This window comes from Corticium candelabrum, chromosome 10 (assembly GCF_963422355.1).
Source record: "Corticium candelabrum chromosome 10, ooCorCand1.1, whole genome shotgun sequence".
NCBI lineage: Eukaryota > Metazoa > Porifera > Homoscleromorpha > Homosclerophorida > Plakinidae > Corticium > Corticium candelabrum.
This window is the reverse complement of record NC_085094.1, coordinates 5,968,730-5,995,269: the sequence shown is the minus strand read 5'-3', so window position 1 is coordinate 5,995,269 and position 26,540 is coordinate 5,968,730. Positions and strand designations below refer to the sequence as shown.

Genomic DNA, 26,540 nt, shown 5'->3' with positions numbered 1-26,540 from the left:
ACACAAGTATATAGACAAGCCCAAACAGTACTAACTTTGCCAGTTGAAGCAATGCCAAGTGTTCTATGTCTCCCACCAATACAGCTCTCCAGTAACACTACAAGTCAACACATCCACACACACTCATTCGCATACAATCACAACACAACCAACGACTTATTTTCCATTAAATACACTTACAGTATCCAACCTTGCTTAACCACACAGACACTCAATAGTTCTATTAACAAATTGATATCAATGTGATACCAACTCTGACCTTCTTTGCCAATTGATGTTTGTCCAGTCTCTCGTAGATCTCTCCTAATGCAACCAGCATTCGCGAGTCATTGGGCCTAAGCACAGAAAACCATCACACAAAATCACACGTTTGTATGCACATACAATAGAAATGTTTATATACATGCCTTAGTTGGTGAGCTTTCTGGTAGTAGTGAACGGCATAGAGTGGCATTCGAAGCATTTCGTATGTTTGACCTAAACCGTACCATGCCCTGTAGTCACTTGGATCGGCATCTGAACATGATAAAATGCAAGTTGAAATTAGAGTGTTAGTATGCATGTTGTTCTGTTTGAAGGTTTAAAACAAACAAATCAGTAAGAAAAACGGACATGCCGACACACGCATATACAGACAAAAAACAGGCAAACAGACAGTGAGATACGTAAAGAGACAGACAAACAGACAGACAGACAGACAAACAAATGGACAGACAGACAGACAAACAAATGGACAGACAGACAGACAGACAAACAGATAGACAGACACGTACAGGAGACAGACAGACAAACAGGCAGACAGACAGACAGACAAATAAGGAGACAAACAAACAGACAGACAGTTTTGTTTTGAGTTTAGTTTACTAGTAGTTCATGAACACTGATCGTAGTTGCACTGCGGAAATTTATGATAGATAAATGTTCAAATAAAATTTAATGTGATGGAAAGACAGACAGACAAACAAACAAACAAACAGACAGACAGACAGACAGACAGATAAACAAACAAACAGACACAGACAGACAGACAGATGAACAAACAAACAGACAGACAGACACGTAAGGAGACAAACAAACAGACAAAGAGACAGACAGACAGACAAACAGACAGACAGACACGTAAGGAGACAGACAGACAGACACGTAAGGAGACAGACAGACAGACAAACAGAGAGATGGATGAACAGACAGACAAACAAACAGACAGACAAACAAACAAACAAACAGACAGACAAACAAACAGATATAAATACAAATATACAAGCTGACAAACAAAAGACAGACAGACCACAAAGTAAACAGAAATACCAAAATACACCAACAACACATCACCACACACTTCAGCATTCCACATAACTTGGCACTCACCAACAGCCTTCCTGTACGCCTGTATAGCCGCCGGTATGTTCTTCAACTCAACATACTCATGACCAAGAAGCGTCCAAGCAGACAAATAGCTCGGATCCAACAGACACGCCCTCTGAAAATACTGAACAGACTTGTGATGCTCACCACGTAATCCATAATAATTTCCTATACAAATAAAATACTAAACCTCATTGATTTCAATAATTAAAATTATACAATATAACAATTATTAATATTAATATTAATACACACTATGAATGTATGTAACGTTGACATTCCTGACAATGATTGTGTCTATTGATTATACAATCATGAGCATATACTGTACCTATAACGCAGCATGTTTCTGGTCTGTATCTGTCCACTTCAACAAGATGATGAGCCAGGTAACTCAGTTCGGCTTTCTTGTCCTACAAATGTAATGTTAGACACATAACAAGAAAATATAAATAATTAATTAATTATAAATAATTAATTAAAATCAATCAACTGTAATTAATTAAATTGTTTGTCACGTGGTAGTTTTAATTACATTAATTAATTAAAATTAATTAATTATAAATAATTAATTAACTAAAATCATTAGTTATTAATAAATTAAAATCTAAGTCACATGGTGGCTTTCATTAATTAATTATAAATAAATAATTAACTAAAATCAATTAGTTAGAATTAACTAAAATCAGTTAGTTAGAAATAATTAAAATCTAGGTCACACGGTGCATACAATTTAATTAATTAATTAATTAATTGTATACAGTGAGTATGTGAGTGACAGAGTCTAAGCATTCAGACATCCAATTTGTGTGTAGTGACACTGTATTATTGCATACCATAACAAAGAGAACGTTCGAGTAGAAATCAGCCTCGTCGATTCGTTCGGGATCCCTTTCAAAAACTTCTCCATACAAACGACCAGCCTCCTCAAAATCTGAACAAGCGCACGCATCTTGGTCCACACACACACACACAACACCAGCAATCCTTGTGCCCTCACCTCTCGCGTTATAATACACCATCGCTTTCTGTGACTTCACATGAGGAGAATCCTCTGGTAGCCATGCTGCTGTCAGATTATTGTACCTCTGGAGTGACTCTTCAGTGTATTGAAGATGAAGACAAGCATATGCCATAAACAATTCCGTCATCCAATACGATGGCAAATTTAGTGTCTCAAGCTACACAAAAAATTAACAATTAAATAAATTTTAAATAAATTTCAACAAATTTTAAAATAAATTTCAAACAAATTCTAAACAAATTTTAAATAAATTTTAAACAAATTTTTAAAATAAATTTTAAACAAATTTTAAACAAATTTTTACACAAATTTTAAATAAATTTTAAACACATTTCAAACAAATTTAAAATAAATTTTAATAAAATTTTTCACATTTTTACACAAATTTTAAACAGATTTTAATTAAATAGATTTTAAAATTAAATGGAAAACACAACAGAAAGACAATAACAAGTCATACTTGTTGTGGAGTTGGGTATTATACGGGATATGTGCTTTTGCAGGTAGTTGATTGACTGAGTTGTTTTGAGTTAACAAGATTATTGAGTTGTCGCAGATTGGCGCTGCGAACAGATGACACACCAAGCTAAAACTCCACTAGGCTACAAGGCTTTTGACAGGCTGCAAAAGTCCATTGGATTATTCAGGGACCAAGACGGTGAAGATTCCCTACGTAGATTTGACAGCCGGTGGACAAATTCTTTCCAATTCTTTGGAAATTTAGCGAAGACTGACCACCGCATTACAGAAGAAGTAGAACAGAATCTAGTCATCAAATGCATAGACGAAGATTTACGTCTGCGGCTTGAGAATTCCGTCTTACCGAAACAACTTAAAGATATGAGGTTATCTGAGCTTGTTGAGCACACACGCAGCTTCTTTAGACAGAAATACAATACAATCATGGAGCGGGTACGTCTTCAACAGACTGGTGAGACTGTTCATCTATATCTAGATACATTGAAACGAATAGCTGCAAATTGTTGTTTTTGCTCCGGCAGAATATCATAGTAGACTTAGAGATATTTTTGTTGCTGGTTTGCGCAATGATGAAATGTTGCAGAAGTTCTATGAAAGGGATAATCTTTTGACGACACCTCTAGAACAGGTACTGGCTTTCGCTAGAACGTAGGAGAGTGCCATGGATAGTGTTGCAGCAACACGACATACGTCTACGTCAGTGAATTTGGAGACCATTCAAAATATCAGGAAAACAAGGCATCAACCAAGGCAAGCAAAAGAAGATCGAATTTATGTTAGAAATACTTATGAGAATGATAAGCAACGACGTGTGGGTGCATGCTACATTTGTGGAGACAGAAAGCATTACCAACTAGTATGTCCTTTGAGAAAACACCGAGATTTATTATTTTTTTGCAAATTGTAAAAACAGTGGTCATGTGGAACATGCTTGCAGATTTAAAACTCCAGATCGGCGAGTAGTTGGAAACAGGCAAGAACAAAAAGCAAGGCATGTTGCTTTGACCAAGCTGTGTGATGATAGCGCTTCAGATTCAAGCACCACTGATCCAAGTATAGAGTCAATCTGCAAGGACGTTTGCAAGATAGATGAAGTTTACTTGGAAAGCAATAAAATATTGATGCATGTGTCAATAGATGGTAAAACAATTCAATTTCGTATAGACACAGGAGCAGACGTGTCTTTACTAAATGCTCAGTCTTGGGAGTCCTAGATTGCCGACTTCTCAAGGAAGACTTTGAAATGCATCGGGAAAAGTTATAACATTTAAAGAAATTTGTGGCAAAACAGTGCAATATCGAAACTCGTTAGCTGATATTCAATTTTATGTTAAGGAAGGAGTGGGAACCAATCTAATTGGGATGGATTGGATAAGGAAAGTTGGACTTGCAACGACATGTATTGAATTTCTTAAAAGCTTGGGAGGCCCAGCTGTGTTACCGGTGGAAGTAATAGCACCAATCGCTTTGAATAAGCTGTTGTATGAATTTACTGACATATTCCAGGACGAGTTGGGACGTTGCAATCAGAAGGCAAGCATCCAAGTTCGTCCGGACGCAGATCTAAAAATCATTCTGTTTAGAAGACCTCCTATGCATCTGAGAAAACAAATAGAGGTAGAATTAGACAGACTGGTTAAAAGAGAGGTTTTGGAGCCAGCGAATAATGCATTATGTGCTTTTCCAACTGTCAATGTTGTGAAGCAATCAGGATCTGTACAAATATGTGGAGATTTTAAGCCTCTCAACAAATTTATGGTGGTAGACCAGCACCCGATTCCACACCTGTCTCATCTTTTCACTGTTCTCGTGGGAGGGCAAAAATTCTCTAAGTTATATTTGTCAGATGCGTATAATCAATTGGAACTGGATTCGGAAAGTCAGAAATATTTGGTGATAAATATGCACAAAGGCTTGTTCAAATTTCGTCGATTACCTTTTGGAGTGAGCTTGAATCTCCAATGAAGAGTAATGAATAAGGTGTTAAAGAATCTCAATAAAACCACTAATTTCTTTGATGACATTTTGGTGACAGGGCCTTCGTTTGAACGAAGATAAAAGTTCATTCTTTCAGTCATCGGTACAATATCTTGGTCATGTCATCGACAAGGATGGTATTCGGCCTTCTGAAAATAAAATAAAAGTCATTCAAGACATGCCGATTCCTACAAATCAAACTGAATTACGTTCATTTCTAGGAATGGTTACCTATTTTTGTCAATTTTTTCCTAGGCTATCTGATCATACAGTTCCACTCAATTATCTATTGAGATAAGACGTGCCTTGGGTTTGGTCCAGTGAACACAATTCGGAAGAAGCTTACCTCACTACCAGTTCTAGCAATGTACAATCAGGATCAACCGTTGTTCCTAGCATGTGATGCTAGCGAAAAAGGACTAGGAGCTTGTATATCTCAGCATAACGCTGAGGGGCAAGAGCAAGTAATCGAGTATGCTTCCAAGACTTTAACGAAAGCTGAAGTAAACTATTCTCAGATAGAGAAGGAAGTTTTCTCAATTATTTATGAAATTCAAAATTTCAACATTATCTTCTCAGACGTCATTTTACCTTAAGAACAGGTCATAGACCACGGGTCACAATTTTTGACGCTACTAGAATATCAGTTCCTACTAGAACCAGCAGTCGTTTGACTAGGTGGGCTCTCAAGCTATCGCAGTACAAGTACGATATTGAATATCGAAATTCATCCAGTCATGGAAACGATGCCTTGTCATGTCTTCCTATAGGACATGATGAAACTTTCGATCAAATTAGACAACAAGACGAAGAAGCTGCGCAGTTTGTGGCCAGCCTAGAGACCCAAAATGTTAAAAATGGACCCATTCTCTACAAGCAACTTCAGAAATATGTTAGGAAAGATGCTGTCTGACAAGAAATCATTCGATACATTCAGGAAGGATGGCCAGCAAAATTATTGAATGCAACCATCAAACCGTGTTCTTCTTGCAAACATCAACTTTCAGTTATTGATGGATGCCTTTTGAAGCATGGAGATGAAACAACGCGCGTTGTCGTACCATCTGCCATTAGGCAATTGCTTCTGCTACAGTTGCATAGAGCTCATGTGGGCTCCGTCCGCATAAGGAAACTGGCTTGCCGATATATCTGGTGGCCAGGTATCGACCGTGATATTGATAAATGGTACGCAATTGTGATGTGTGTGCCTTACACAGAAATTGTCTTCCAACAGTCCCTCTTCATCTGTGGGAATTCCGGACAGACCTTGGCAACGTTTACACCTTGATTTTGCGGGCCGTTCAAGAATTTTATGTGGCTCATAGTTGTTGATGCCCATTCAAAATGGCCAGACATTTTTAAATTTCAAGTTGGATCAAGCAGAACAAAGCAAGCAATATTGTCATTAAAACACCTAATTGCGAGTTTTGGAATTCCAAAGCAAATTGTCACCGACAATGGCTCTCAGTTTGTGGTGAAAGAGTTTAAAGATTTCAGTAATCAGCAAGGAATCTTTCACAGTTTAACACCTCCTTACCACCATAAAAGTAATGGACAAGCAAAAAGATTCATTCAGTCGTTTAAGAGAGCAGTCCGAAAAGGATTAGAAACACCAAGAGCAAATCTGCAAGACGTTGTTACTGACTTTCTTATGGTATACAGGAGTACAGAACATGACACTACTGGGGAGTCTCCATCTAAACTTCTACTGGGTAGGGAACTTCGATGTTCTCTCGATATGCTAGTGCCAGAATTACCTGCCCATCAAGATCAGACTAAGCAGTTATTGAAACACAAAGTTCAAGAGTGTCAAGAGAGACAAAAGAAAAGACATGATCATACGCCTCATGAAAGGAAACCCTTTCAATTAGGAGAAGCTGTTTTTGTTAGACAGCCAGAAAGTAAAGGAAAAGGTTTTTGGAAACCAGAAACAATTCTCAAAGTTCTAGGACAAAGATACTACATGGTCAGGTTTCTCACAGGCACTACTAGAAAAGTACACATGAACCATTTGTCGAGCAGAATCTTGTCTCCAAAAACATGTCATTCCTTGCCAGCTAATAACGCGATTGCAACTGATTCTGATTCGGATGATGATTCCATCGAGACAGAGAAGTTACCTACACGTAGCCAGAGAAGAACTAAAGGACAACCACCTGAATGTTTAGGGGAGTGGTTATAGAGCTTTACAAATAAGACTGTTTGAGTAGTTCAATTTGTTTGTGGGGGGATGTTGTGCAGTTGGGTATTATACGGGACATGTGGTTTTGCCGGTAGTTGATTGACTGAGTCGTTTGAGTTAACAAGATTATTGAGTTGCCATAATACTGACCGACTCTCTGTCCTTGCATGTTGCTGCTAGTTCTTGCCATGCCGACCATAGAAATGGTGTCTTGTTCACACACTCTTCAAACAATCCTCTAAGCTTGTCTCTTTGATCTAATTCTTTCAATACAATCCCATACCTGTATACACAAAAGCTCAAATAGTAATTGACAATAACATCAGTGTTTTCAATAGCTTACAGGTAAAGGCTGTAGCCGTCGAGTTTCTTGTCTTCGTACAGTTGAGAGAGTTCGATCTTTAGTGATTGTAGATGTTTTGTGGATTTCTCTTTTTTCTGAGGTTTTGCTATGAGCCGTAGTGGGATTAGATATGTTGTTAGTTGTTACGTTGTTAGTAGATGTTACAGTCAGTGTGAACACATTGTTATGTTATATGTCTGTTCGTTCATCTGTGTCTGTATGTGGCTGCATGCGCATGCACACAGTGACACACAAACAGTGACACACACACACACACACACACACACACACACACACACACACACACACACACACACACACACACACACACATTACTCTGTCTGTCTTTCTGTCGGTCAAACAGTCTGTTTGTCTGTCTGTCTGTCTGTCTCTTTGTTTGTCTGTCTGTCTGTCTCTTTGTCTGTCTGTCTGCCTGCCTGCCTGTCTTTCCACTATTAATTAAAGCAATGACTTACACATACATACCTCATTACAACAATAAACCAAATCTGAATTAACTTACCAGTAATTTCTGATGACGTGTGATCATGTCTATTCTTCTCTCCTGCCTACTCACAACACCTCACACCACACACACTCACACACCACCCTCACACTAATCACCAGATAGAGAGCGTATCCCCTCAAGAAAACAGACTTCTTGCTATGACAAGATGCGAGATGAAATGCCGCTCTGCTGTATTCTCTGCAATCAAAGCACGTCTTCGCAAACGTGTATTTGTCCATCTCCTCTATCCATTCCCTATCAATATCACACAGCTGTCTTTGGTATCCGTCAGGAGGAGGAGAAAAAGGCAAACTGACGGCCAACTCTGAAACCCTGAATGAAAATTTCTTGGGTCTGACTGGTTTTAAGTGTGTGAGTAGATTTGTTACCATTTTGCGCTTTGGACTAGACCTCTGTCGCTTAGTTCTCTCGCTGCTGCGACCAGTTCCCATTTGTTACCCGCCATTGCAATAAATGCCCTCGCAATCCTAAACGTTTAGCGCGCTTATGCATAATCCTAATAATTGTTACCTCTAGCATATTATACGGTTTGACAATAAATCTCGTTTTTCTAAAGTTTGGTTTAGCCTAAAATATCGAATTCTCAACAAATAGCGCACACGTCCTTGTCTCTAATCATCCGTGCGTCATTGCAACACCTAGATAATTGGCGGCCAATAAAATATGAGCGTACAGTACAGTCTGTATGCGCAGTGTAGTAGTAGGCGTGACGAGTCGTCGAGTGGCGTTACTGTACCCTAGCGCTTCCGCGCCTCGGTAATAAATCTAGTTGCATCTTAAACAGAAATCTGGTGCAAAGACGAACAAATTGATACACAATGCGCCAAGACATGCGCCAATTGATGTGGCAAGACAAATTACAAGTATCACCGAAAACGATTTGCTCTTGTGTAAAAGAAAAATCCTTAAGCTGTCATCAGATGACAAACATGCAAAGTAATGTAAAATAGAAACAGTATAGATGGTTACATATAGTAAGTGACTTTAGTACTATTTGTACAGATAATCTAAATATCTGTACACATGCATAAGCATATCCTTATCTACATGTAAAAATAAGTCCAACAGCTACGCGCAGTCAATGTCTGCCATTTTGGCATTTGACTATATGTAAAATGTTATTTAGACAATGTTTCAGTGACAACTTGGTGATTCGGATTGTGTTGTAGATGATGCTTTTGGTTTCATTCCTGAACTTGTGCTTTGAAATGGTTCTGTTGGTTCTGATGATATTTGTTTCTGCAACACATTTGCATCAGCCCCGTGCAACAGTAAGACTTCCCGAATTTCAATATTGGACTGCCTATAAGCCAAGTGTAGTGGCTGATTTCCATCATTATCAATAACATCAACCTTTGCATGACGTTTTAGTAACATTTTAGCTACTTCAGCAGAGCCATACACTTGGCAAGCTACTTCATGCAGTGGTGTTCTCCCAGCTTTGTTCACTGCATTTGGATCAGCTCCATGTAATAACAACAGTTCCACTATCTCACTACTGCCTTGGTTGCAAGCCAAGTGAAGTGGCTGATTTCCATTGTTATCAATAACATCAACCTTTGCATCATGTTTTAGCAAGACTTTTATTACTGCAGGGGAGCCACGCCATTGGAAACCTTCAAGCAGTGGTGTTCTCCCAGCTTTGTTCACTGCATTTGGATCAGCTCCATGTAATAACAACAGTTCTACTATCTCACTACTGCCTTGTTTGCAAGCCAAGTGAAGTGGCTGATTTCCTTTGTTATCAATAACATCAACCTTTGCATGATGTTTTAGCAAGACTTTTATTACTGCACAGGAGCCACACCATTGGAAACCTTCAAGCAGTGGTGTTCTCCCAGCTTTGTTCACTGCATTTGGATCAGCTCCATGTAATAACAACAGTTCTACTATCTCACTAATGTCTTGTTTGCAAGCCAAGTGAAGTGGCTGATTTCCATCGTTATCAATAACATCAACCTTTGCATGATGTTTTAGCAAGACTTTGACTATTGCAGGGGAGCCACGCCATCGGAAACCTTCAAGCAGTGGTGTTCTCCCAGCTTTGTTCACTGCATTTGAATCAGCTCCATGTAATAACAACAGTTCTACTATCTCACTACTGCCTTGTTTGCAAGCCAAGTGAAGTGGCTGATTTCCATTGTTATCAATAACATCAACCTTTGCATGATGTTTTAGCAAGACTTTGATTACTGCAGAAAAGTCATGCCATTCGAAACCTTCATGCAGTGGTGTTCTCCCAGCTTTGTTCACTGCATTTGGATCAGCTCCATGTAATAACAACAGTTCTACTATCTCACTACTGCCTTGGTTGCAAGCCAAGTGAAGTGGCTGATTTCCATTGTTATCAATAACATCAACCTTTGCATGATGTTTTAGCAAGACTTTTATTACTGCAGGGGAGCCACGCCATTGTAAACCTTCATGCAGTGGTGTTCTCCCAGCTTTGTTCACTGCATTTGGATCAGCTCCATGTAATAGCAACAGTTCCACTTTCTCACTACTGCCTTGTCTGCAAGCCAAGTGAAGTGGCTGATTTCCATAACTATCAATAGTATTAACCATTGTAGCTCCACACGACAACAGATTCCTAACAGCATCAGCATTACCATGCTCACATGCAAAGTGGAGGTCTTGATCTCGACTTCCTTGTAAATCAAAACACAATAACTATCAACACATCTTCTAACAACTACATATTGTACCAATTTAGTAAAATAAGTAAACCAAAAACAGACTTCTAGTTGGGCAAAAGGTACCACTTGCTAATTGTATGACAGGCAGTCATGACTATCCTGTTATAACAAGTGAGCATGCCAAAATTTGGCGTCAATTATTAAGACAATATAGTGAGCTTGGATCTAATAAGGAAATTCTGCCCATTTTCATCTGACAAAGCTTAATTATTTATATAATAAACATGTGCATTTCTACATGTTGCTAAAGCCTAATGCAAGAAACATAGACAAAGCAACCTTGAAACAAAAGAAACTGGATACGTAGAAAACCAGAATTGCCTTGTAAATGTACATCATCTATAACGGCATGCGGTTATACCTAAAGGTATAACAATACTCTTATCTGGTAGAATTCAGTTTATAATGGCATGCTATTTAACATGGGATAATGCAATATTTATGTTCTTTGTATAAAATAATATTCATTATGATAATTTCCACATTAACCTTTTACAACAAGCTTTACTAACCTTGATTCTTCACATGTACAGATGTTAGTTCCAATGGAGGAAGACCACCAAGTTGAAATACTATCTTAGTTGCTCCTGGTAAGATGTCCTTCAATGATTTAGTGAGACTAACTTGCAGGTCTCTGTAGCCAAGTGTACACAGCAGAGAAACATACAAATCAATGGAAAGCCGAAGAACAATAAAAGATGATTTAAATGTAATAATCTCCAGAACTTTGCACTTAGAGGAGAAAGCAATATGAGGATCACTTGTTTTCACGTATTCCCAAAGAAAGCGTTCCAAGTGTTTCCGACGACTATCATCAATTTCATGTGGTTCAATACCATGCACTAGGATAACAGCAAGCAATGAGTCAACATCAAGATATACTGGATGTTCATTGTGGTCACGTGTAGATGAAGCATCCCAAACTTCCAGCATTGTCTTCATTTCTGTTGTTTCAGTACATGTCACCATCACTTCATCCTGCTTAATTCCAAAGCATTCACCACACATCTTACTGATAGTTGATTTCATTTTCATAATCCACTTTAAATGTTTTGGTTTGCAAAAAAATGTTGCAATGCTTTGTTTTTCCTGCTTGCCTGCTATACACAATGTCATGTCCTTACTCTGTTCGAGTTTTCTTGTATCTCTGGACAAAGCTGTATCCCTACTAGAAAGCTGGGATGACAAAGTGCCTTCACCATTTTCCTGATTTATTGAATTAGTTGGTTGTACTATGGTAGATACATTTGCTGAACTCTCTTGTGATGATGAAAGTTTGGTTTCAATTTTCAGAATTTGTGTAACAATGTGCTGTTGACCATCAACTTTACTAAGAACTTGACAAAACGTGTCAAATGATCCTTTGCCTTTGAGAGGCAGTATACTATTCAACAGCTTTCTCGATCTATCCACTTCCAGCAATCTACCATCTTGAAGTTCTTCGTATTCTTCTCGTGTCAACAAATATGATGCTCTAAAACGATCCAATAAGATGCTGGGACGCAACGCCTCCACAACTTCCGCAAAATGAGGAACCAATAGATGCTCCCACTGGGCGTCACCTTGCGTCTCTAGCGTTTCAGTAGCTTCTGCAACAACCGAACGTTGTGCTTGCATCTCATTTGGTTTGTGTTCAGGAAAGACAACATAGTAGATGTGCGGCTGCTTGTCCTCGTGCTCTCTGACGATGTCGAAGAATATCTGAATACTTGATTCTGATTTGTGCATCAGCGTGTCTACAAAATCTCTTGCTCTTTCTTGCCGACCGCCTGGTGCAGATACTAGACGCTCCTTCTCGTCACTAGAAAGAACTTTCTCTTGGAAGAGAATGTTCACGTAACACGACACCATCAGTTCGCTGATGAGATAATCATAATGCTTACGAACACGTTCCCTCAACGGACGATCAGCTGCAGACATGTTCAAACGGTTCGACTTTCCCTTACACTCATGGTGGTTCGTATGTCGGTCACATGTCATATCATTATGATATCAAATGTTGTTGGGCGTACCTGTATATTTCTGCGAAACGGACGTTCTCTCAAACAGGCAGCGCAGAGCCGTATATAGAGAGAGTTGACGACTTGGTCACGTGATGTTACGGGCGCCATTTTGTGTCCAGTTGCGCACTTTGAACGGATCCGGGAAATCAAAGAGATAGTCGCTTTGTGTAGTCGCTGCTTGCAGAAAGCCTTGCTGTTGCGCTTGGAGATGTAGCAATACAACTGAAAAGGGTACAAGCTGTGTCGCTTTCCAAAAGACCTTGCAAGAAGGAAGATCTCAGAGGCGAAAGTGAGGCGACGTTGTTGGGCGTCATCTCTGACGAGCTTATTTCTCTACTAGGTAATGTAAAAGGCATGAAAACTTTTAGGGAGTGTTGTTTCTGTACTTGTTTTGCTTTTAGGCTCATTTTGACGAGTCTCAATTCGAGAATTGCACGCTGAGCCGACAGGAAGAGAAAGCTGAAAGGAAATACGGTATGCCATTTTCGACGATATTCCCTCATCGCAAAGCTTACTTTCAGACAAAGTCTCCTTCAATTAGGACGAAGAGTAGATCCGGAATCAAGAGCTCCCCTCGTCTCATTGGATCATTCCTACTGTTCTTTTATGGAGGCCGGGAGCACAAGTTTCTTCAAATGACGGTGAGCAATATACAAAATATATGAATTTGGACTTGTGATGAAATAAATGCACTTGTTCTCTTTGGCAATTATTAAAACATTTATTTGTTTGTTCTGCAGAAGAGGTGGTTGCAGTTGATGATACAGGAAAAGTAATTGTGTGATGATGAGGTTCCTCACTTGACACCCTGTCTCAGCTAGAATGCAAAATAATTAATTAAGGGAACTGACGAGAGAGCTAGTTCAAGCTAAACACGAAAAGAGAACAATTTTGCATCAGAAACTGAAAATAAAGGAAAGATTTGGCATTTTTTGGAAAAGACCAGCTCACCGCTCTTTCAAGAGGCCTATGGCATGAGAGACACGCTTTGGACGTCGTCAACCATTAATTAAGAACTTTGATGTGCTTGTGGATCTGTTGAATACAACCTACTTTTGAAACAGCGGCATCCATTGCCATCTGTGCGTACTCTTCAACGAAGAATGTCAACCATCTCTTCTAACTCTACCATAGACCATCTTCACTCAAAACTGCAGCATCTTTGTGAACAGGAGAAACGTTGCTGTTTGACAATGGATGAAATGTCTGTTACCCCAGTGGTTGAGTTTGGTACAAGTAGTGGTCAGAGGCGAAGTCACACTGCCTGGTCAAGTTAAGCATGGGCATGCCACGCACTTTTAGGTTGGGTGGGTTAGCATCACGGTGGAAGCAGATAGTTGCTTACTACTTTACTGACAATTTTACTTTTGCCACTGTTCTCAAGCCCATTGTATTGGAATTATATGGTGCATGGACCATAATTGCAGGTAATTAACATGAGAGGTAATTAGAAATTAAAAATATAGTATATTTTTAATATATTATAAACCAAAAATAAAGAAATCACTTTTTAAAAGGTGTCCCTTTGCCCCTGCGTTGACTAATCTCAGTCTGGCTGCGCTTGTAACATCTGGGAAAGCCTTACTGAGACAGTCCGAACTCCGAGGCAGCGCACACCACGGCAAATCTCAGTTTCACGAGTTTCACTTCCCGCTGATGCCATCACTTAGTTTTTCAAGTACCAAGGAAAGCAACATAAGATCTTTTAAAACGACAAGTGAGCTCTAACCCTATCTATCGTCATCTGGGTTCTAGAGTGCGGCTGTCGAAAATACTCTACGTACATACAAAGTCCCTCAAAATTAGGGACAGTGTTGTTCATACCTATAGTAATAATTTCCATTAACTTCAAGCGTTGTCGATGCTCGTACAATTTAATGTTGTTTAACAACGTTAGACAGAGTTGATTCCACCCGGAGTCGTGCGCGCTAGCGGTGCCGTTGCGCGCGTTGTAGCTAAGGGCGGAGTTATCCGCGCGAAGTACTGTATACTTGGCACTGCAGGCGTGTTGCGGTCATTGTAGCAATTGCAAGCGTCAACGCTTCCGAAAAATTTGTTGTCAGCGCTCCAAAAAATTGTGATGGAAGACCAGGATAGCCCGTCGGTGACCATGTCCTTGGCTGAACTTAAGGGCCTGATGGCAGAGACGGCCAAAGAGGCTGCTCGGGCTGCTCTGAAAGAAGATCATGAGAAACTCGCCTCTCGATCTCAAGCTGCCTCAGGTACGTTCGGAGCTAGGGCAATAATACATAAACTGCAGCCTACTATAGACACCAACGCCGGGAGCGTAGCAGCGCAGGACATAAGAATAAGTTATCGAGACAGCATGCATGTGCTTGTAGTTACATATAAAATGTTTCGTCGTGCGCTGTTGCAGAACAGACGCTCGGAGCGCTACCAACAGCATCCGCCATTCACGGCGTTTCTCTAATTCAGCCATCGACTGTGCCATCGTTAGGGCCAAGCCTATCAACGTCTGTCAACGTCGAGGCGGTGGCGCCGACAGTAACAGCGCTCAGCTCTAGCGCGGAAGCTTGCATTGTCGGAGAAGGAACCACGCCAATACCCGCTCGTCTGGTTTGACTAATCCAGGCACAGGAGTACGTGGACTTTGCGGAGCTTCTTCCAGAAAACTTGGAGCTACTGCGGCGCATGCAAGCTACAGCGGAACCAGCCAATCGTCGTCGCCTGCGTCAGATCACGACACTGCCTACGTGGGTGCAGTGTTTTGCTACGTACGCCGGGATTCTTCTGCGGAAGCACCCTGCCCGGGCGCAGGAAGTGATGGCGTACTTGCGGCTTGTAGCGCACGAAGCGCAGTGCCACAGCGGGACAGGCTGGCCGTTATATGACGCGCGCTTTCGGCAGTTGGCGGCTTCCAACCGCAGTCTTTCTTGGAGCCAGCTGCACGCGCCTCTCTTTGCTGCGACAATCTTGGCAATGGACCAAGCGCCAACGGCGAGGTGTTTTCACTGCCTAGAAGCGGATCATGCTCCCGGTTCTTGCGCGTTAGAACCGAACGACGCTCCACCGCAAATTCTGCGTGAAGCCGGACCAGCCTCGAGAACGCTGTCGGGAGGCGGATCAAGATACCGACGTGACAGGCCATGGGATGGTCCAAAGCCAATCTGCCGTAATTATAATTTTAGCAGTTGTGCCGGCTATCCCGACTGCACGTTTCAGCATATTTGCTTGCGCTGTCGAAGCAACCACAGGATGCGCGAGTGCCCAGAGCAACGCACAGCTACACCGACAGCCTCTGGAAAGCCAGCAGCGTCCAGCAGAGGACAGGACAGCGGAAGGCAATAAGCCAACAATATATTGTGGCGCTTAGTATTTGCGCTTGTAATTGCTGATTGGATTGCTTACTTGCAGGATATTGTTGTGGCACGTGTGTTCTGTTTTTTGAGTTGGAGCGTGTAATAGCCCCCTTATACGTAAGCCTCATGGGCCCTTGGCAACTATAAGTGTGTAACTCGTACAATAAGCGTTCTTCGGTCTGACTAGCGCATTGTTTGGCAGACTCATCTGTCGACACTTATCGTCGATTGCAAAATACCCAAGAGAGGGGCAATGTACAAGGATCGCGCTACCGTTACATCGAAGACCTGCTAGCCTTGGACAGCTGCCGCCCGATGGTGCCATCTCGTCATCTGGACACGGTTCGGACGTCCTCGTTAATGGTAGGTGCGTGGCGTCAAGCGCTGGCGAGCCACCCGGATACAGTTTTCGCTAGCTACATCGTAAGTGGTTTGTCTCGGGGATTCCGGATTGGTTACGATTACAACAAAGCAAAAGCAAGACGATCCCGCAGGAACATGAAAACGGCAAAAGCAAACGCCGAAGTTATCGACAGTTACTTGCAAGAAGAGTGCGCGGCAGCACGTATCTCGTGTCCTGACGAGCGTAGAGCAGCGGAGGCTCACATCAGCCCTATGGGGGTAATTCCAAAAGCTCACCAACCAGGTCGATGGCGCCTTATCGTAGATTTGTCATCCCCTCGCGCAGCGAGCGTCAACGATGGCATTGCACCTAACTTGTGCTCCCTCTCATACGTTAGTATAGACGTGGCGGCGCGGAAAATATGCGAGCTGGGAACAGGGGCTATGATGGCAAAGCTTGATATACAGAGCGCATATCGGCATATACCCGTTCACCCAGGCGATCGTCATCTCTTGGGAATATCGTGGAAAGGCAAGGTGTACCTCGACCGAGCTTTACTTTTTGGCTTGCTCTCGGCCCCCAAGTTTTTTTTGCTGTAGCAGACGCGCTAATGTGGATTATGTCCTGTCCTGCATACATTATTTGGACGATTTTCTATTTTTTGGACGTCCGCAAGCATCGGAATGCGATGAGAACCTTGCAAAAGCATTAAGCATATGCAACGAGCTAGGCGTGCCAGTAGCTACAAACAAGCTCGAGGGGCCCACAACGTGCTTGACATTTTTGGGTTTGCAGCTCGACTCGCAGGATGGGATCATCAGCTTACCAGCCGTTAAGCTGCAGAAAGTAAAATCCACAATTGCGGAATGGCTAACGCGCCGCGCCTGCACGAAGCGCCAGCTGCTCTCTCTGATTGGTACGCTGCACCACGCAACTTCAGTGGTGGAAGCAGGTCGAGCGTTTCTGCGTCGGCTAATCGATCTTGCAGGTACCGTTAAGCAATTGCCTTACTGGGTGCGTATTAACAGCGAGGCGAGGGCGGATCTTCGGTGGTGGAACGCATTTCTTGAAAGCTGGAACGGAAAAAGCATTATCAACACTTTGGTATCACGGCCACCAGCGATCCAGCTTACCTCGGACGCATCAGGCTTGTGGGGATGCGGAGCCATTTGGCGGTGCAACTGGTTTCAATGGAAATGGTCACGCGAATGGGAGGAAATCAGCATCGCACCGATAGAACTGCTACCAATTCTACTAGCAAGCGCTACATGGGGAAAAGTTTGGCGCGGCGAAATAGTGCTGTTTTGATGTGACAATCAGACTGTGGTGTCGGCTCTTGTTAAATCGTCTAGCCGAGATAAGATCGTCATGCAATTGCTGAGGGTGTTGCACTTTGTAGCAGCCTTTTACTCTTTTACCTGGGTCTCGACGCACATACTGGGTGTCTCTAACGTAGCGGCGGACGCCCTGTCACGAGACAGTATGCCTAAGAATCAGTGTCTGTCGTTGCAGCTCAACGAGCAGCCAGCGGCCATTTCACTACAGTTTCTGGAGCTGCTGTTGTCTCCCCATCTAGACTGGAGCTCGCACACCTGGAGACGTCGGCTTGCGGTTTTTTTTGCGTCAGGCTTAGCTGATTCTACCAGGAAAGCATACGCGTCCGGTCAAGCACGGTATCTAAAATTCTGCAATCGTTTTTCCTTCATCCCTTTTTCCACATCTGAGCACCGCCTATGTTTGTTTGTCTCACACCTAGCCGAAGAAGGTCTCTCTCACAAAACTATCAAAAGCTACCTGTCAGCAGCGCGCCACCTACAGATCCAGGCAGGTTTGGGCAACCCATTCACCGCTACTCTCCCACAACTAGCTTATGTCTTGAACTAGCTTATGTCTTGTCAGCAGGGACCGCGTTTGAAGGTCGACAAGCGCTTGCCTATTACAACGGCAGAATTGAGAATTTTGAAAGATGTGTGGGCAAAAAGATCACCATTTTACGACGCAGCAATGCTATGGGCTGCAGTCTGCACGGGTTTCTTTGGCTTTATGCGAGCGGGAGAGTTTACCGTGAGCTTCGTAGCAGCATTCGACGCCTCTGTTCACCTGGCTCCACAAGACGTCAGCATCGACTCACATGTCACTCCGTCTGTGGTGTGCATTCACCTAAAGCAATCGAAAACAGACCCGTTCCGTCAAGGTGTAAACATCTCTTTGGGTCGATCGAAACAAGAAATTTGCCCAGTGGCTGCTCTGCTGAGCTACATGGCGCTCCGAGGCAGCGCGCAAGGCCCCTTATTTCTCTACGACGATGGCACGTCACTCTCGCGCAATAGGCTGGTCCGAGAAGTTTAACGGGCGCTCACAGAAGCCGGACGTGACTGCACAGGCTTTACAGGCCACAGCTTCCGCATTGGCGCAGCGACGACAGCGAAGGCAAGAGGGTTGGACGATTCCACAATCAAAGCCCTTGGAAGGTGGAAGAGTACAGCGTTTGAGTCGTACATAAGAATCCCTGGCAGCAGTGTAGCAGAATTTTCGCAGTCACTCGTGTAATTAACGGTCGGCGTGTGCACTACTAACCTAGTAAATGGTTAACACAACTTTAGAATAAACGCAACATAAACGGCAGCTGTTTCGCCCGCATCAGCCTCTTACGTACAGTGCTTGGAAATGCCACACATCGTCAGGTAGGAGATGATAGTTGGTACAGTGTACCGTGCTTGGGCTGGTGATTTTAAGAAAATCCCCGGATGGGTCGGAGTCCCGGTCTGATGACCGTCTCCTGCAGCACGGTACGGTTCACACATGCGCATACCTGGGCTCCGATCCTCGCGCCGGGGCCAGACTTTCCCTCCGGCAAGTCTGGCAAAGTTCGTCCGGTGAAGATATCTGACGGCGAAGTTACCTGGTGATATATAAGACTATGAAGATCCGACGAAGGTAAGGAATCAATGTTGTTTAACAACGTTAGACAGAGTTGATTCCACCCCGGAGTCGTGCGCGCTAGCGGTGCAGTTGCGCGCGTTGTAGCTAGGGGCGGAGTTATCCGCGCGAAGTACTATATACTTGGCACTGCAGGCGTGTTGCAGTCATTGTAGCAATTGCAAGCGTCAACGCTTCCGAAAAATTTGTTGTCCCTTGCCCTCCCACCCATATCTCCGTTGGTATTCCAACGTGAAAGGCCGGGGGTCGGAGTCCCGGTCTGATGACCGTCTCCTGCAGCACGGTACGGTTCACGCATGCGCATACCTGGGCTCCGATCCTCGCGCAGGGGCCAGACTTTCCCTCCGGCAAGTCTGGCGAAGTTCGTCCGGTGAAGGTACCTGACGCCGAAGTTACCTGGTGATATACAAGACTATGAAGATCTGACGAAGGTAAGGAATCAATACAAGAATTTTACTACCGTCGGCTGGACACAAAATGGCGCCCTTAATCCGGGTTGTTGCAACTCTCTCTGGCAGCGATTAGCCTTGGCCTTCCAGACCCGTGTAGCGCCGATTTTAAATTGGCGCTACACGGGTCTCGGAGACCGAGGCTAAGCAGCGATAACGGCCAAGTAGTGGCCTACTGAAACGCTTTCTTGAAGTCTTAGAAACTGTACAATGCATCGAACTATGCACGGGTGCGTTTCTTTCAGCGTCTGGAGCAAAACTGCATCACAGATAACTTGCGCTAATCACACTTTTAATACATAGGTGATAAGCGGCTCTGACGTCTTTATTTGATGACGTAGGAATTTGAAACCAACTTTCCCGGATGCACCATTTCCTACGGTAGCCGACAGGTGCTAATTTATATCAACGTGTACCTCTCTTTCGACCGCATAGCAGTCAGCCTCTAGCCTCGGCCTCCCAGACCCGTGTAGCGCCGATACAAAATCGTCCTCCACGGGTCTGGGATGGTACCGCCTCTTCTCAATATATTGCGGTTGGTCCTAGGACCAGCATTAGTGTTCAGTTTCATATTGCATACCTTTCCAATTACAGCTTAATCAACGAAGACATCTCATGCATAGCTGCCGTCTACCAAAGACTACACTGTACACAAACGACGACTTGTAGTGCGCTCTTCACGCAAACTCACGTCCCTACACGTCGTGGTTTGTATTCTGCGCCTGTCAACGGCAGTAACGACACCTAGTAGAGCCGTTTGTTCGAACCGATGCTCCGACATCTACACTAGCCAGCCAGCTGCATTCTCAACGACTTCATGATCACGTCTACTACACAGAGTCTTGCGGAGAATTCACGGCGAAGTTTTGTCGCGATTTCGCGGCAAGTCGCATCGAATCCGGACGATCAAGTCACAGCGGATGCGCGCATCGCGAATTTTCATCGCGAATTCGAAGCTCCACGAGCGACTAGCAGCTACTCGCAGCGAATTCACGGCGATCAGACACATGCCGATCGCGTCCGCGGCACCACTAGTACAAGAAAGTGCTTCCTAGCGTCCCGTTCGCGTTCCCTACTAACACACAAATGATAAAACCGTAGCTACTGTAAATACAAAGGTACCCGTGCAGCAGGATGCGACACGATGTTCTAGCGCGACATGTCTTCGTCGTTCTTGTATTACGGCCGTAATTGGAAAGGTATGCATTTATGAAACTGAACACTAATGCTGGTCCTAGGACCAACCGCAATATATTGAGAAGAGGCGGTACCATCCCAGACCCGTGGAGAACGATTTTGTATCGGCGCTACACGGGTCTGGGAGGCCGAGGCTAGTCAGCCTCGGTTACAGCCACTTTCCCGTACGTGCTACTGCACGTGACAGGTGTACTTACGGGGTGACCCCATATACCTGTCACGTGCAGTACGTACTGGAAAGCGTCTGGAACCGAGGCTCTCCTCTTTCATACGGTGTGACGTCATCCAGAATCAGTTAAGTCTGGCGACGTCAGAGGCCAAAATGTAACCCGGATACTAGATCCGGGCTACACCGGCAAAGAGTGAACAAATTTTTGTTCAAACGACTCGAACGACTTGAGCCGGTTTTTAAACACAATTTAACTGCTACGGTAAGCCAGGAACGTGTTCGAAGTGCGAGAACTTGGATGTCAACGGTTGCTGTGCGCTTTTTTGACCAGTTAGCTATAGGAATGTCGGCGGCAGTCGCCGCCGTAGGTATGGAATTCGATTGGTTTGGTTGTGCCATCAGTGGATTCGTATTGATTAATGGTTAGAGATGAGTGAGTTTTGTCTCGGTGATTTCTACGAATTTATAGGAGATAGTTTGTGATACGGTGATGATGCGCTGGAACGATAAAGACCCAGTGTCATAGTGCGTCTTGCATTAATTTGCCACATGTGACCGACATACGGACCACCATGAGTGTAAGTAGCTAACCAGACCTGATCACGTACTTCAGCCTGTCACAGCACGTGACCATAGCAACCACAGGGAATCCGACAGAAAACCCTAGTGGGATTTTCTTGGATTGTTTGGGTTTCACAAGAAAACTTTTCTAAAGCCCTGTAGGGTTACTGATACAATTGCCCTGGTGGGGTTTTCAAAACCTTTTCTAAAACCCCACAAAATCCCTTTCAATGTTTTGAAGGGTTTTTGTTATCACTGGTGGTTTAAAAATAGCATATTTGTATAATTTGTTTGGAAATGTCCTTAATACGATTAATTAAATAGGATAGATATAAATTTGATTAAATCATGTCCCGCCTTAAATTAAATTGGCAGAGTGTATCTATTTATAGCATGTTGTCAATTAATTAAATACTAGTTGTATGGTATCCGTATGCGCCTCGCGTTTGTGAGTAACACGTCCAACGGAGTTTTCAGACCGTCTACGGTACTACTGAAACGCCGAGTCCTAGCTAGACAATACGTATTTGTTGAAACCCTAGCTGTCATGGAAGTAAACATGCAAACTTCCTAGTAGTTTGGATTACGTATATAGGCCTGGTATAGGTAGTCGCCGTTTTGCGATCGTGATCAAGACAATTGAAATGGACAGTCTAGGTATGCACTCAGTTCCGTTGTAACGACAGTGGTATGGTATTTACTGACATAGAAATTGATATCAACAAACATTGACTATCAACAGTGTTAGCTAACATATTATACGGTTTGACAATAAATCTGGTTTTTCTAAAGTTTGCTTTAGCCTACAATATCGAATTCTCAACAAATAGCGCACACATGTCCTTGTCTCTAATCATCCGTGCGTCATTGCACCACCTAGATAATTGGCGGCCAATAAAATATGAGCGTACAGTGCAGTCTGTATGCGCAGTGTAGTAGTAGGCGTGATAAGTCGTCGAGTGGCGTTACTGTACCCTAGCGCTTCCGCGCCTCTGTAATAAATCTAGTTGCATCTTACACAGAAATCTGGTGCAAAGACGAACAAGTTGATACACAATGCGCCAAACATGCGCCAATTGATGTGGCAAGACAAATTGCAAGTATCACCAAAAACGATTTGCTCTTGTGTAAAAGAAAAAAAATCCGTAAGCTGTCATCAGATGACAAACATGCAAAGTAATGTAAAATAGAGACAGTATAAATGGTTACATATACTAAGTGACTTTAGTACTATTTATTTGTACAGATAATCTAAATATCTGTACATATGCAAGTAATAGAAACAAGATCTATAGATAATATGAACCAAAGCCAGACGTCATTAGTGAATCCTTCCAACCCAATAAAAGTAAAATGTAGGGAATGTGGTTGGAAGGATTGACTAGTGATGTCTGGCTTTGGTTCATATTATCTATAAATCTTGTTTCTATTACTTTTTATACAATCCCTACATCTATTTCTTTTTTTCATGGAAAAAGTTTTTAAAATTCTAGTTTGGTAAGTTTTTAGGATGCGAAAGCACAGCCTACTCTATTAATTAACAAAGATTTTATAGCCTAACAAAAATACACATTTTCTAAACTATATTTGGTCTACATGTATAGTCTCATATCTCGAGCATGTGGATCTTAGGTTTACAGTGTACTTGCAAATATTTTAAGAGCTATGCAGTGTTTGTGTATAGGTGGTTTAAATCAGACGTTACACTTAGTAGCAATAATGCCACTAGTAAGTATGAAGCTGTGTTCTACTTGCTTCAGAGCTACGAGCATACGTGCATGTAGTTGTGTGTGTGTGTGTGTGTGTGTGTGTGTGTGTGTGTGTGTGTGTGTGTGTGTGTTTGTGCGCGTGTGTGTAGATTGAAGAAGGACTTTATGCAGATGATTAGCTGTTAGATCTCTTGGTTGTCTACAACAATTTCTAGATGCATTCTTGCATAATTTTAAAAATTTGTGTCCAGTGGGGTATGAGTATTAGCGTTTAAACAACTAAAGTTGTTGGTGTGGGCAACAAAGCAAGCTCGCATTTCCATTGATGGTCATGCATCACGTTACAGAATGTTGATGAGTTTGTTATCTAGACCACTTAATTGAAAACGCAAGATTCGGTTAGATAGACTTGTCACTACTATGAGAATCGAGATGCTAGTTTCAGCAGCGTCACCTTTTTCTTCGTCATCATTGTTGGCCAGGTGTCATTGAACGCTACACGCACACGACGACATTTGCGCACGTGCGCGTGACCGAACGTGTGTGTACGCGCATGCCGAGTGTCATGAACAAAAGCTCGACTTCTACACGCGACCGGCTTGTACACAGTACGAGGTCTTCAATTTGCGGGAGTTTGGTCTTAAGTAAAATACGGTAGCACTAGACATGTACAACTGCAAAATTATTATCGTAGGCCACACCTCTAGGTTCCTAGCAAACGTCATATTCCGAGCGCTGCAAAGTCGACATTTTGTGATGGAAGCGAGTCGAATTAATTTGCTTTTGCCATAATTCAAATGCTTGAAGGCGTTGGTGTTCCAACTACGGCAAGAAGAGGTATATCGCGTCTGTGATTGCGATGACGTTCAACGTCACTTCTAATTAATTAATTACGCGCACTTCTTGCGTTTGCTCGTGCGCTTCAAGAGCGCGATTCTTTGCCTAACTGTAGGCTTTCAGGTTTTTCAACCACGAAACGCGTCAAGAATTCTTGTCGCCTTGTTATACACGTGTACTCTAAACTGCTTCAAGCAACGTAGCAAGAGCTTGTGATTGGCTGCCTGGCTATTGTTTGTTAACAATGGCTTACAACAATTGCGGTTGAACGTAAGTAGGGTAGTAGGTTCAAATCCATTCTAGAAATCTTTTTTCTTAGATGTTTCTTTTTTCTATCATCAAAAGAATACAGGTCGGCTTATTCTACGTCGTTTCCCAAAGTTTTAGCTTTAGACATGCCGTAGTCAAGGAGTTATGCGTGACGAAGGAGAAGAAGAAGAAGACGAAGAAAGAAGACAAAATCCAGCGAAAACTCCGAAATTGACGAGCTATTTTCTCCTTCTGAAGACAAGCTGCGATCAATTCAGAAGTAGTCAAGCGTAGTTGAACTTGTAAGGTTTTCTATCTGTCGTTTTCAAGATATTTAACCGCATTTTAAGGTGAATTCTGAAGGTCTAAAATTTGACTACGCCCACACAAGCTGATCAATCCCTACATACAGGGTACTACCGTACCCTGTGATATACTAAGTGACTTTGGTACTATTTGTACAGATAATCTAAATATCTGTACACATGCAAACGCATATCCTTATCTACAAGTAAAAATAAATCCAACAGCTACGTGCAGCAGTCAATGTCTGCCATTTTGGCATTTGACTATATGTAAAGTGTTAATTAGATAATGTTACAGTAACGACTTAATGATTCGGATTGTGTTGTGGATGATGCTTTTGGTTTCGTTCCTGAACTTGTACTTTGAAATGGTTCTGTTGGTTTTGATGATATTTGTTTCTGCAACTCAGCCCTGTGTAACAGTAAGACTTCCCGAATTTTGATATTGGAATACCCATAAGTCAAGCGTTGTGGCTGATTTCCATTGTTATCAATAGCATCAACCTTTGCATCATGTTTTAGCAGCATTTTCGCTACTTCAACAGAGTCATACTGTTGGCAAGCTGCTTCATGCAGTGGTGTTCTCCCAGCTTTGTTCACTGCATTTGGATCAGCTCCAAGTAATAACAACTGTTCCGCTATCTTACTATTACCTTGTCTGCAAGCCAAGTGAAGTGGCTGATTTCCATCGTCATCAATAGCATCAACCTTTGCACAATGTTTTAGCAAGGCTTTGATTACTGCAAAGGAGTCAGGCCATTGGGAACCTTTATGCAGTGCTGTTCTCCCATCTTTGTTCACTGCATTTACATCAGCTTTATGTAATAACAACAGTTCTACTATCTCACTATTGCCTAGTCTGCAAGCCAAGTGAAGTGGCTGATTTCCATCGATATCAATAGCATCAATCTTTGCACGGTGGTTTAGCAAGACTTTGATTACTGCAGAGGAGTCATGCCATTGGGAACCTTCATGCAGTGGTGTTCTCCCATCTTTGTTCACTGCATTTACATCAACTCCATGTAATAACAACATTTCTACTATCTCACTATTGCCTAGTCTGCAAGCCAAGTGAAGTGGCTGATTTCCATCGTTATCAATAGCATCAACCTTTGCACGATGTTTTAGCAAGACTTTGATTACTGCAGGGGAGCCATATGCATGCCATTGGAAACCTTCATGCAGTGGTGTTCTCCCATCTTTGTTTACTGCATTTACATCAGCTCCATGTAATAACAACAGTTCTACTATCTCACTATTGATTCGTCTGCAAGCCAAGTGAAGTGGCTGATTTCCATCGATATCAATAGCATCAATCTTTGCACGGTGGTTTAGCAAGACTTTGATTACTTCAGGGGAGCAATGCCATCGGGAACCTTCATGCAGTGGTGTTCTCCCATCTTTGTTTACTGCATTTACATCAGCTCCATGTAATAGCAACAGTTTTACTATCTCATTATTGCCTAGTAATCTGCAAGCCGAGTGAAGTGGCTGATTTCCATTGTTATCAATAGCATCAACCTTTGCACGATGTTTTAGCAAGACCTTGATTACTGCAGGGGAGCCATATGCATGCCATTGGAAACCTTCATGCAGTGGTGTTCTCCCAGCTTTGTTCGCTGCATTTGGATCAGCTCCAAGCAAGAGCAGCAGTTCCACTTTCTCACTACTGCCTTGTCTGCAAACCAAGTGAAGTGGCTGATCTCCATAACTATCAATAGTATTAACGTTTATAGCTCCACACGACAACAGATTCCGAACAGCATCAGTATTACCATGCTGACATGCAAAGTGAAGGTCTTGACTCTGACTTCCTTGTAAATCAAAACACAATAACTATCAACACATTTTGTAACAACTAC

General features: G+C 42.6%; 4 protein-coding genes and 1 long non-coding RNA gene across 5 annotated transcripts in view; 3 read left to right on the top strand and 2 right to left on the bottom strand.

Moving 5' to 3' along the window:
• The window catches only part of LOC134185653 (cell division cycle protein 23 homolog), a 9,663-nt gene extending 1,307 nt beyond the window's left edge, over nucleotides 1-8,356 (bottom strand). The window contains exons 1-12 of the mRNA XM_062653492.1: nucleotides 8,269-8,356; nucleotides 7,996-8,212; nucleotides 7,895-7,940; nucleotides 7,372-7,477; nucleotides 7,179-7,311; nucleotides 2,366-2,546; nucleotides 2,202-2,299; nucleotides 1,697-1,778; nucleotides 1,369-1,533; nucleotides 408-516; nucleotides 260-335; nucleotides 36-97 (exon numbers count right to left, since the gene is read on the bottom strand). Coding sequence (XP_062509476.1) covers nucleotides 36-97; nucleotides 260-335; nucleotides 408-516; nucleotides 1,369-1,533; nucleotides 1,697-1,778; nucleotides 2,202-2,299; nucleotides 2,366-2,546; nucleotides 7,179-7,311; nucleotides 7,372-7,477; nucleotides 7,895-7,940; nucleotides 7,996-8,212; nucleotides 8,269-8,345 — 1,352 coding nt within the window. The 5' untranslated portion in view covers nucleotides 8,346-8,356. The remainder of the gene's footprint in view (nucleotides 1-35; nucleotides 98-259; nucleotides 336-407; nucleotides 517-1,368; nucleotides 1,534-1,696; nucleotides 1,779-2,201; nucleotides 2,300-2,365; nucleotides 2,547-7,178; nucleotides 7,312-7,371; nucleotides 7,478-7,894; nucleotides 7,941-7,995; nucleotides 8,213-8,268) is intronic.
• A 338-nt stretch (nucleotides 8,357-8,694) lies between these two features.
• LOC134185559 (ankyrin-1-like) lies at nucleotides 8,695-11,883 on the bottom strand. The gene is made up of 2 exons (XM_062653370.1): nucleotides 11,109-11,883; nucleotides 8,695-10,548 (listed from the first exon to the last, which is right to left on the bottom strand). The coding sequence occupies exons 1-2, from the start codon at nucleotides 11,710-11,712 to the stop codon at nucleotides 9,035-9,037; spliced, it is 2,118 nt and encodes a 705-aa protein (XP_062509354.1). The 5' UTR covers nucleotides 11,713-11,883; the 3' UTR covers nucleotides 8,695-9,034.
• Nucleotides 11,884-12,753: 870 nt separating this feature from the next.
• Nucleotides 12,754-14,093, top strand: LOC134185910 (uncharacterized). The gene is made up of 3 exons (XR_009970875.1): nucleotides 12,754-12,939; nucleotides 13,001-13,240; nucleotides 13,340-14,093. It is a non-coding gene; the product is annotated as an uncharacterized LOC134185910 (long non-coding RNA).
• A 990-nt stretch (nucleotides 14,094-15,083) lies between these two features.
• LOC134186254 (uncharacterized) lies at nucleotides 15,084-15,982 on the top strand. Its single transcript, XM_062654166.1, has one exon. The coding sequence runs from the start codon at nucleotides 15,252-15,254 to the stop codon at nucleotides 15,906-15,908; it is 657 nt and encodes a 218-aa protein (XP_062510150.1). The 5' UTR covers nucleotides 15,084-15,251; the 3' UTR covers nucleotides 15,909-15,982.
• A 2,167-nt stretch (nucleotides 15,983-18,149) lies between these two features.
• LOC134185333 (uncharacterized) lies at nucleotides 18,150-18,611 on the top strand. The gene has a single exon (XM_062653114.1). The coding sequence runs from the start codon at nucleotides 18,150-18,152 to the stop codon at nucleotides 18,609-18,611; it is 462 nt and encodes a 153-aa protein (XP_062509098.1).
• Nucleotides 18,612-26,540: the final 7,929 nt, after the last annotated feature.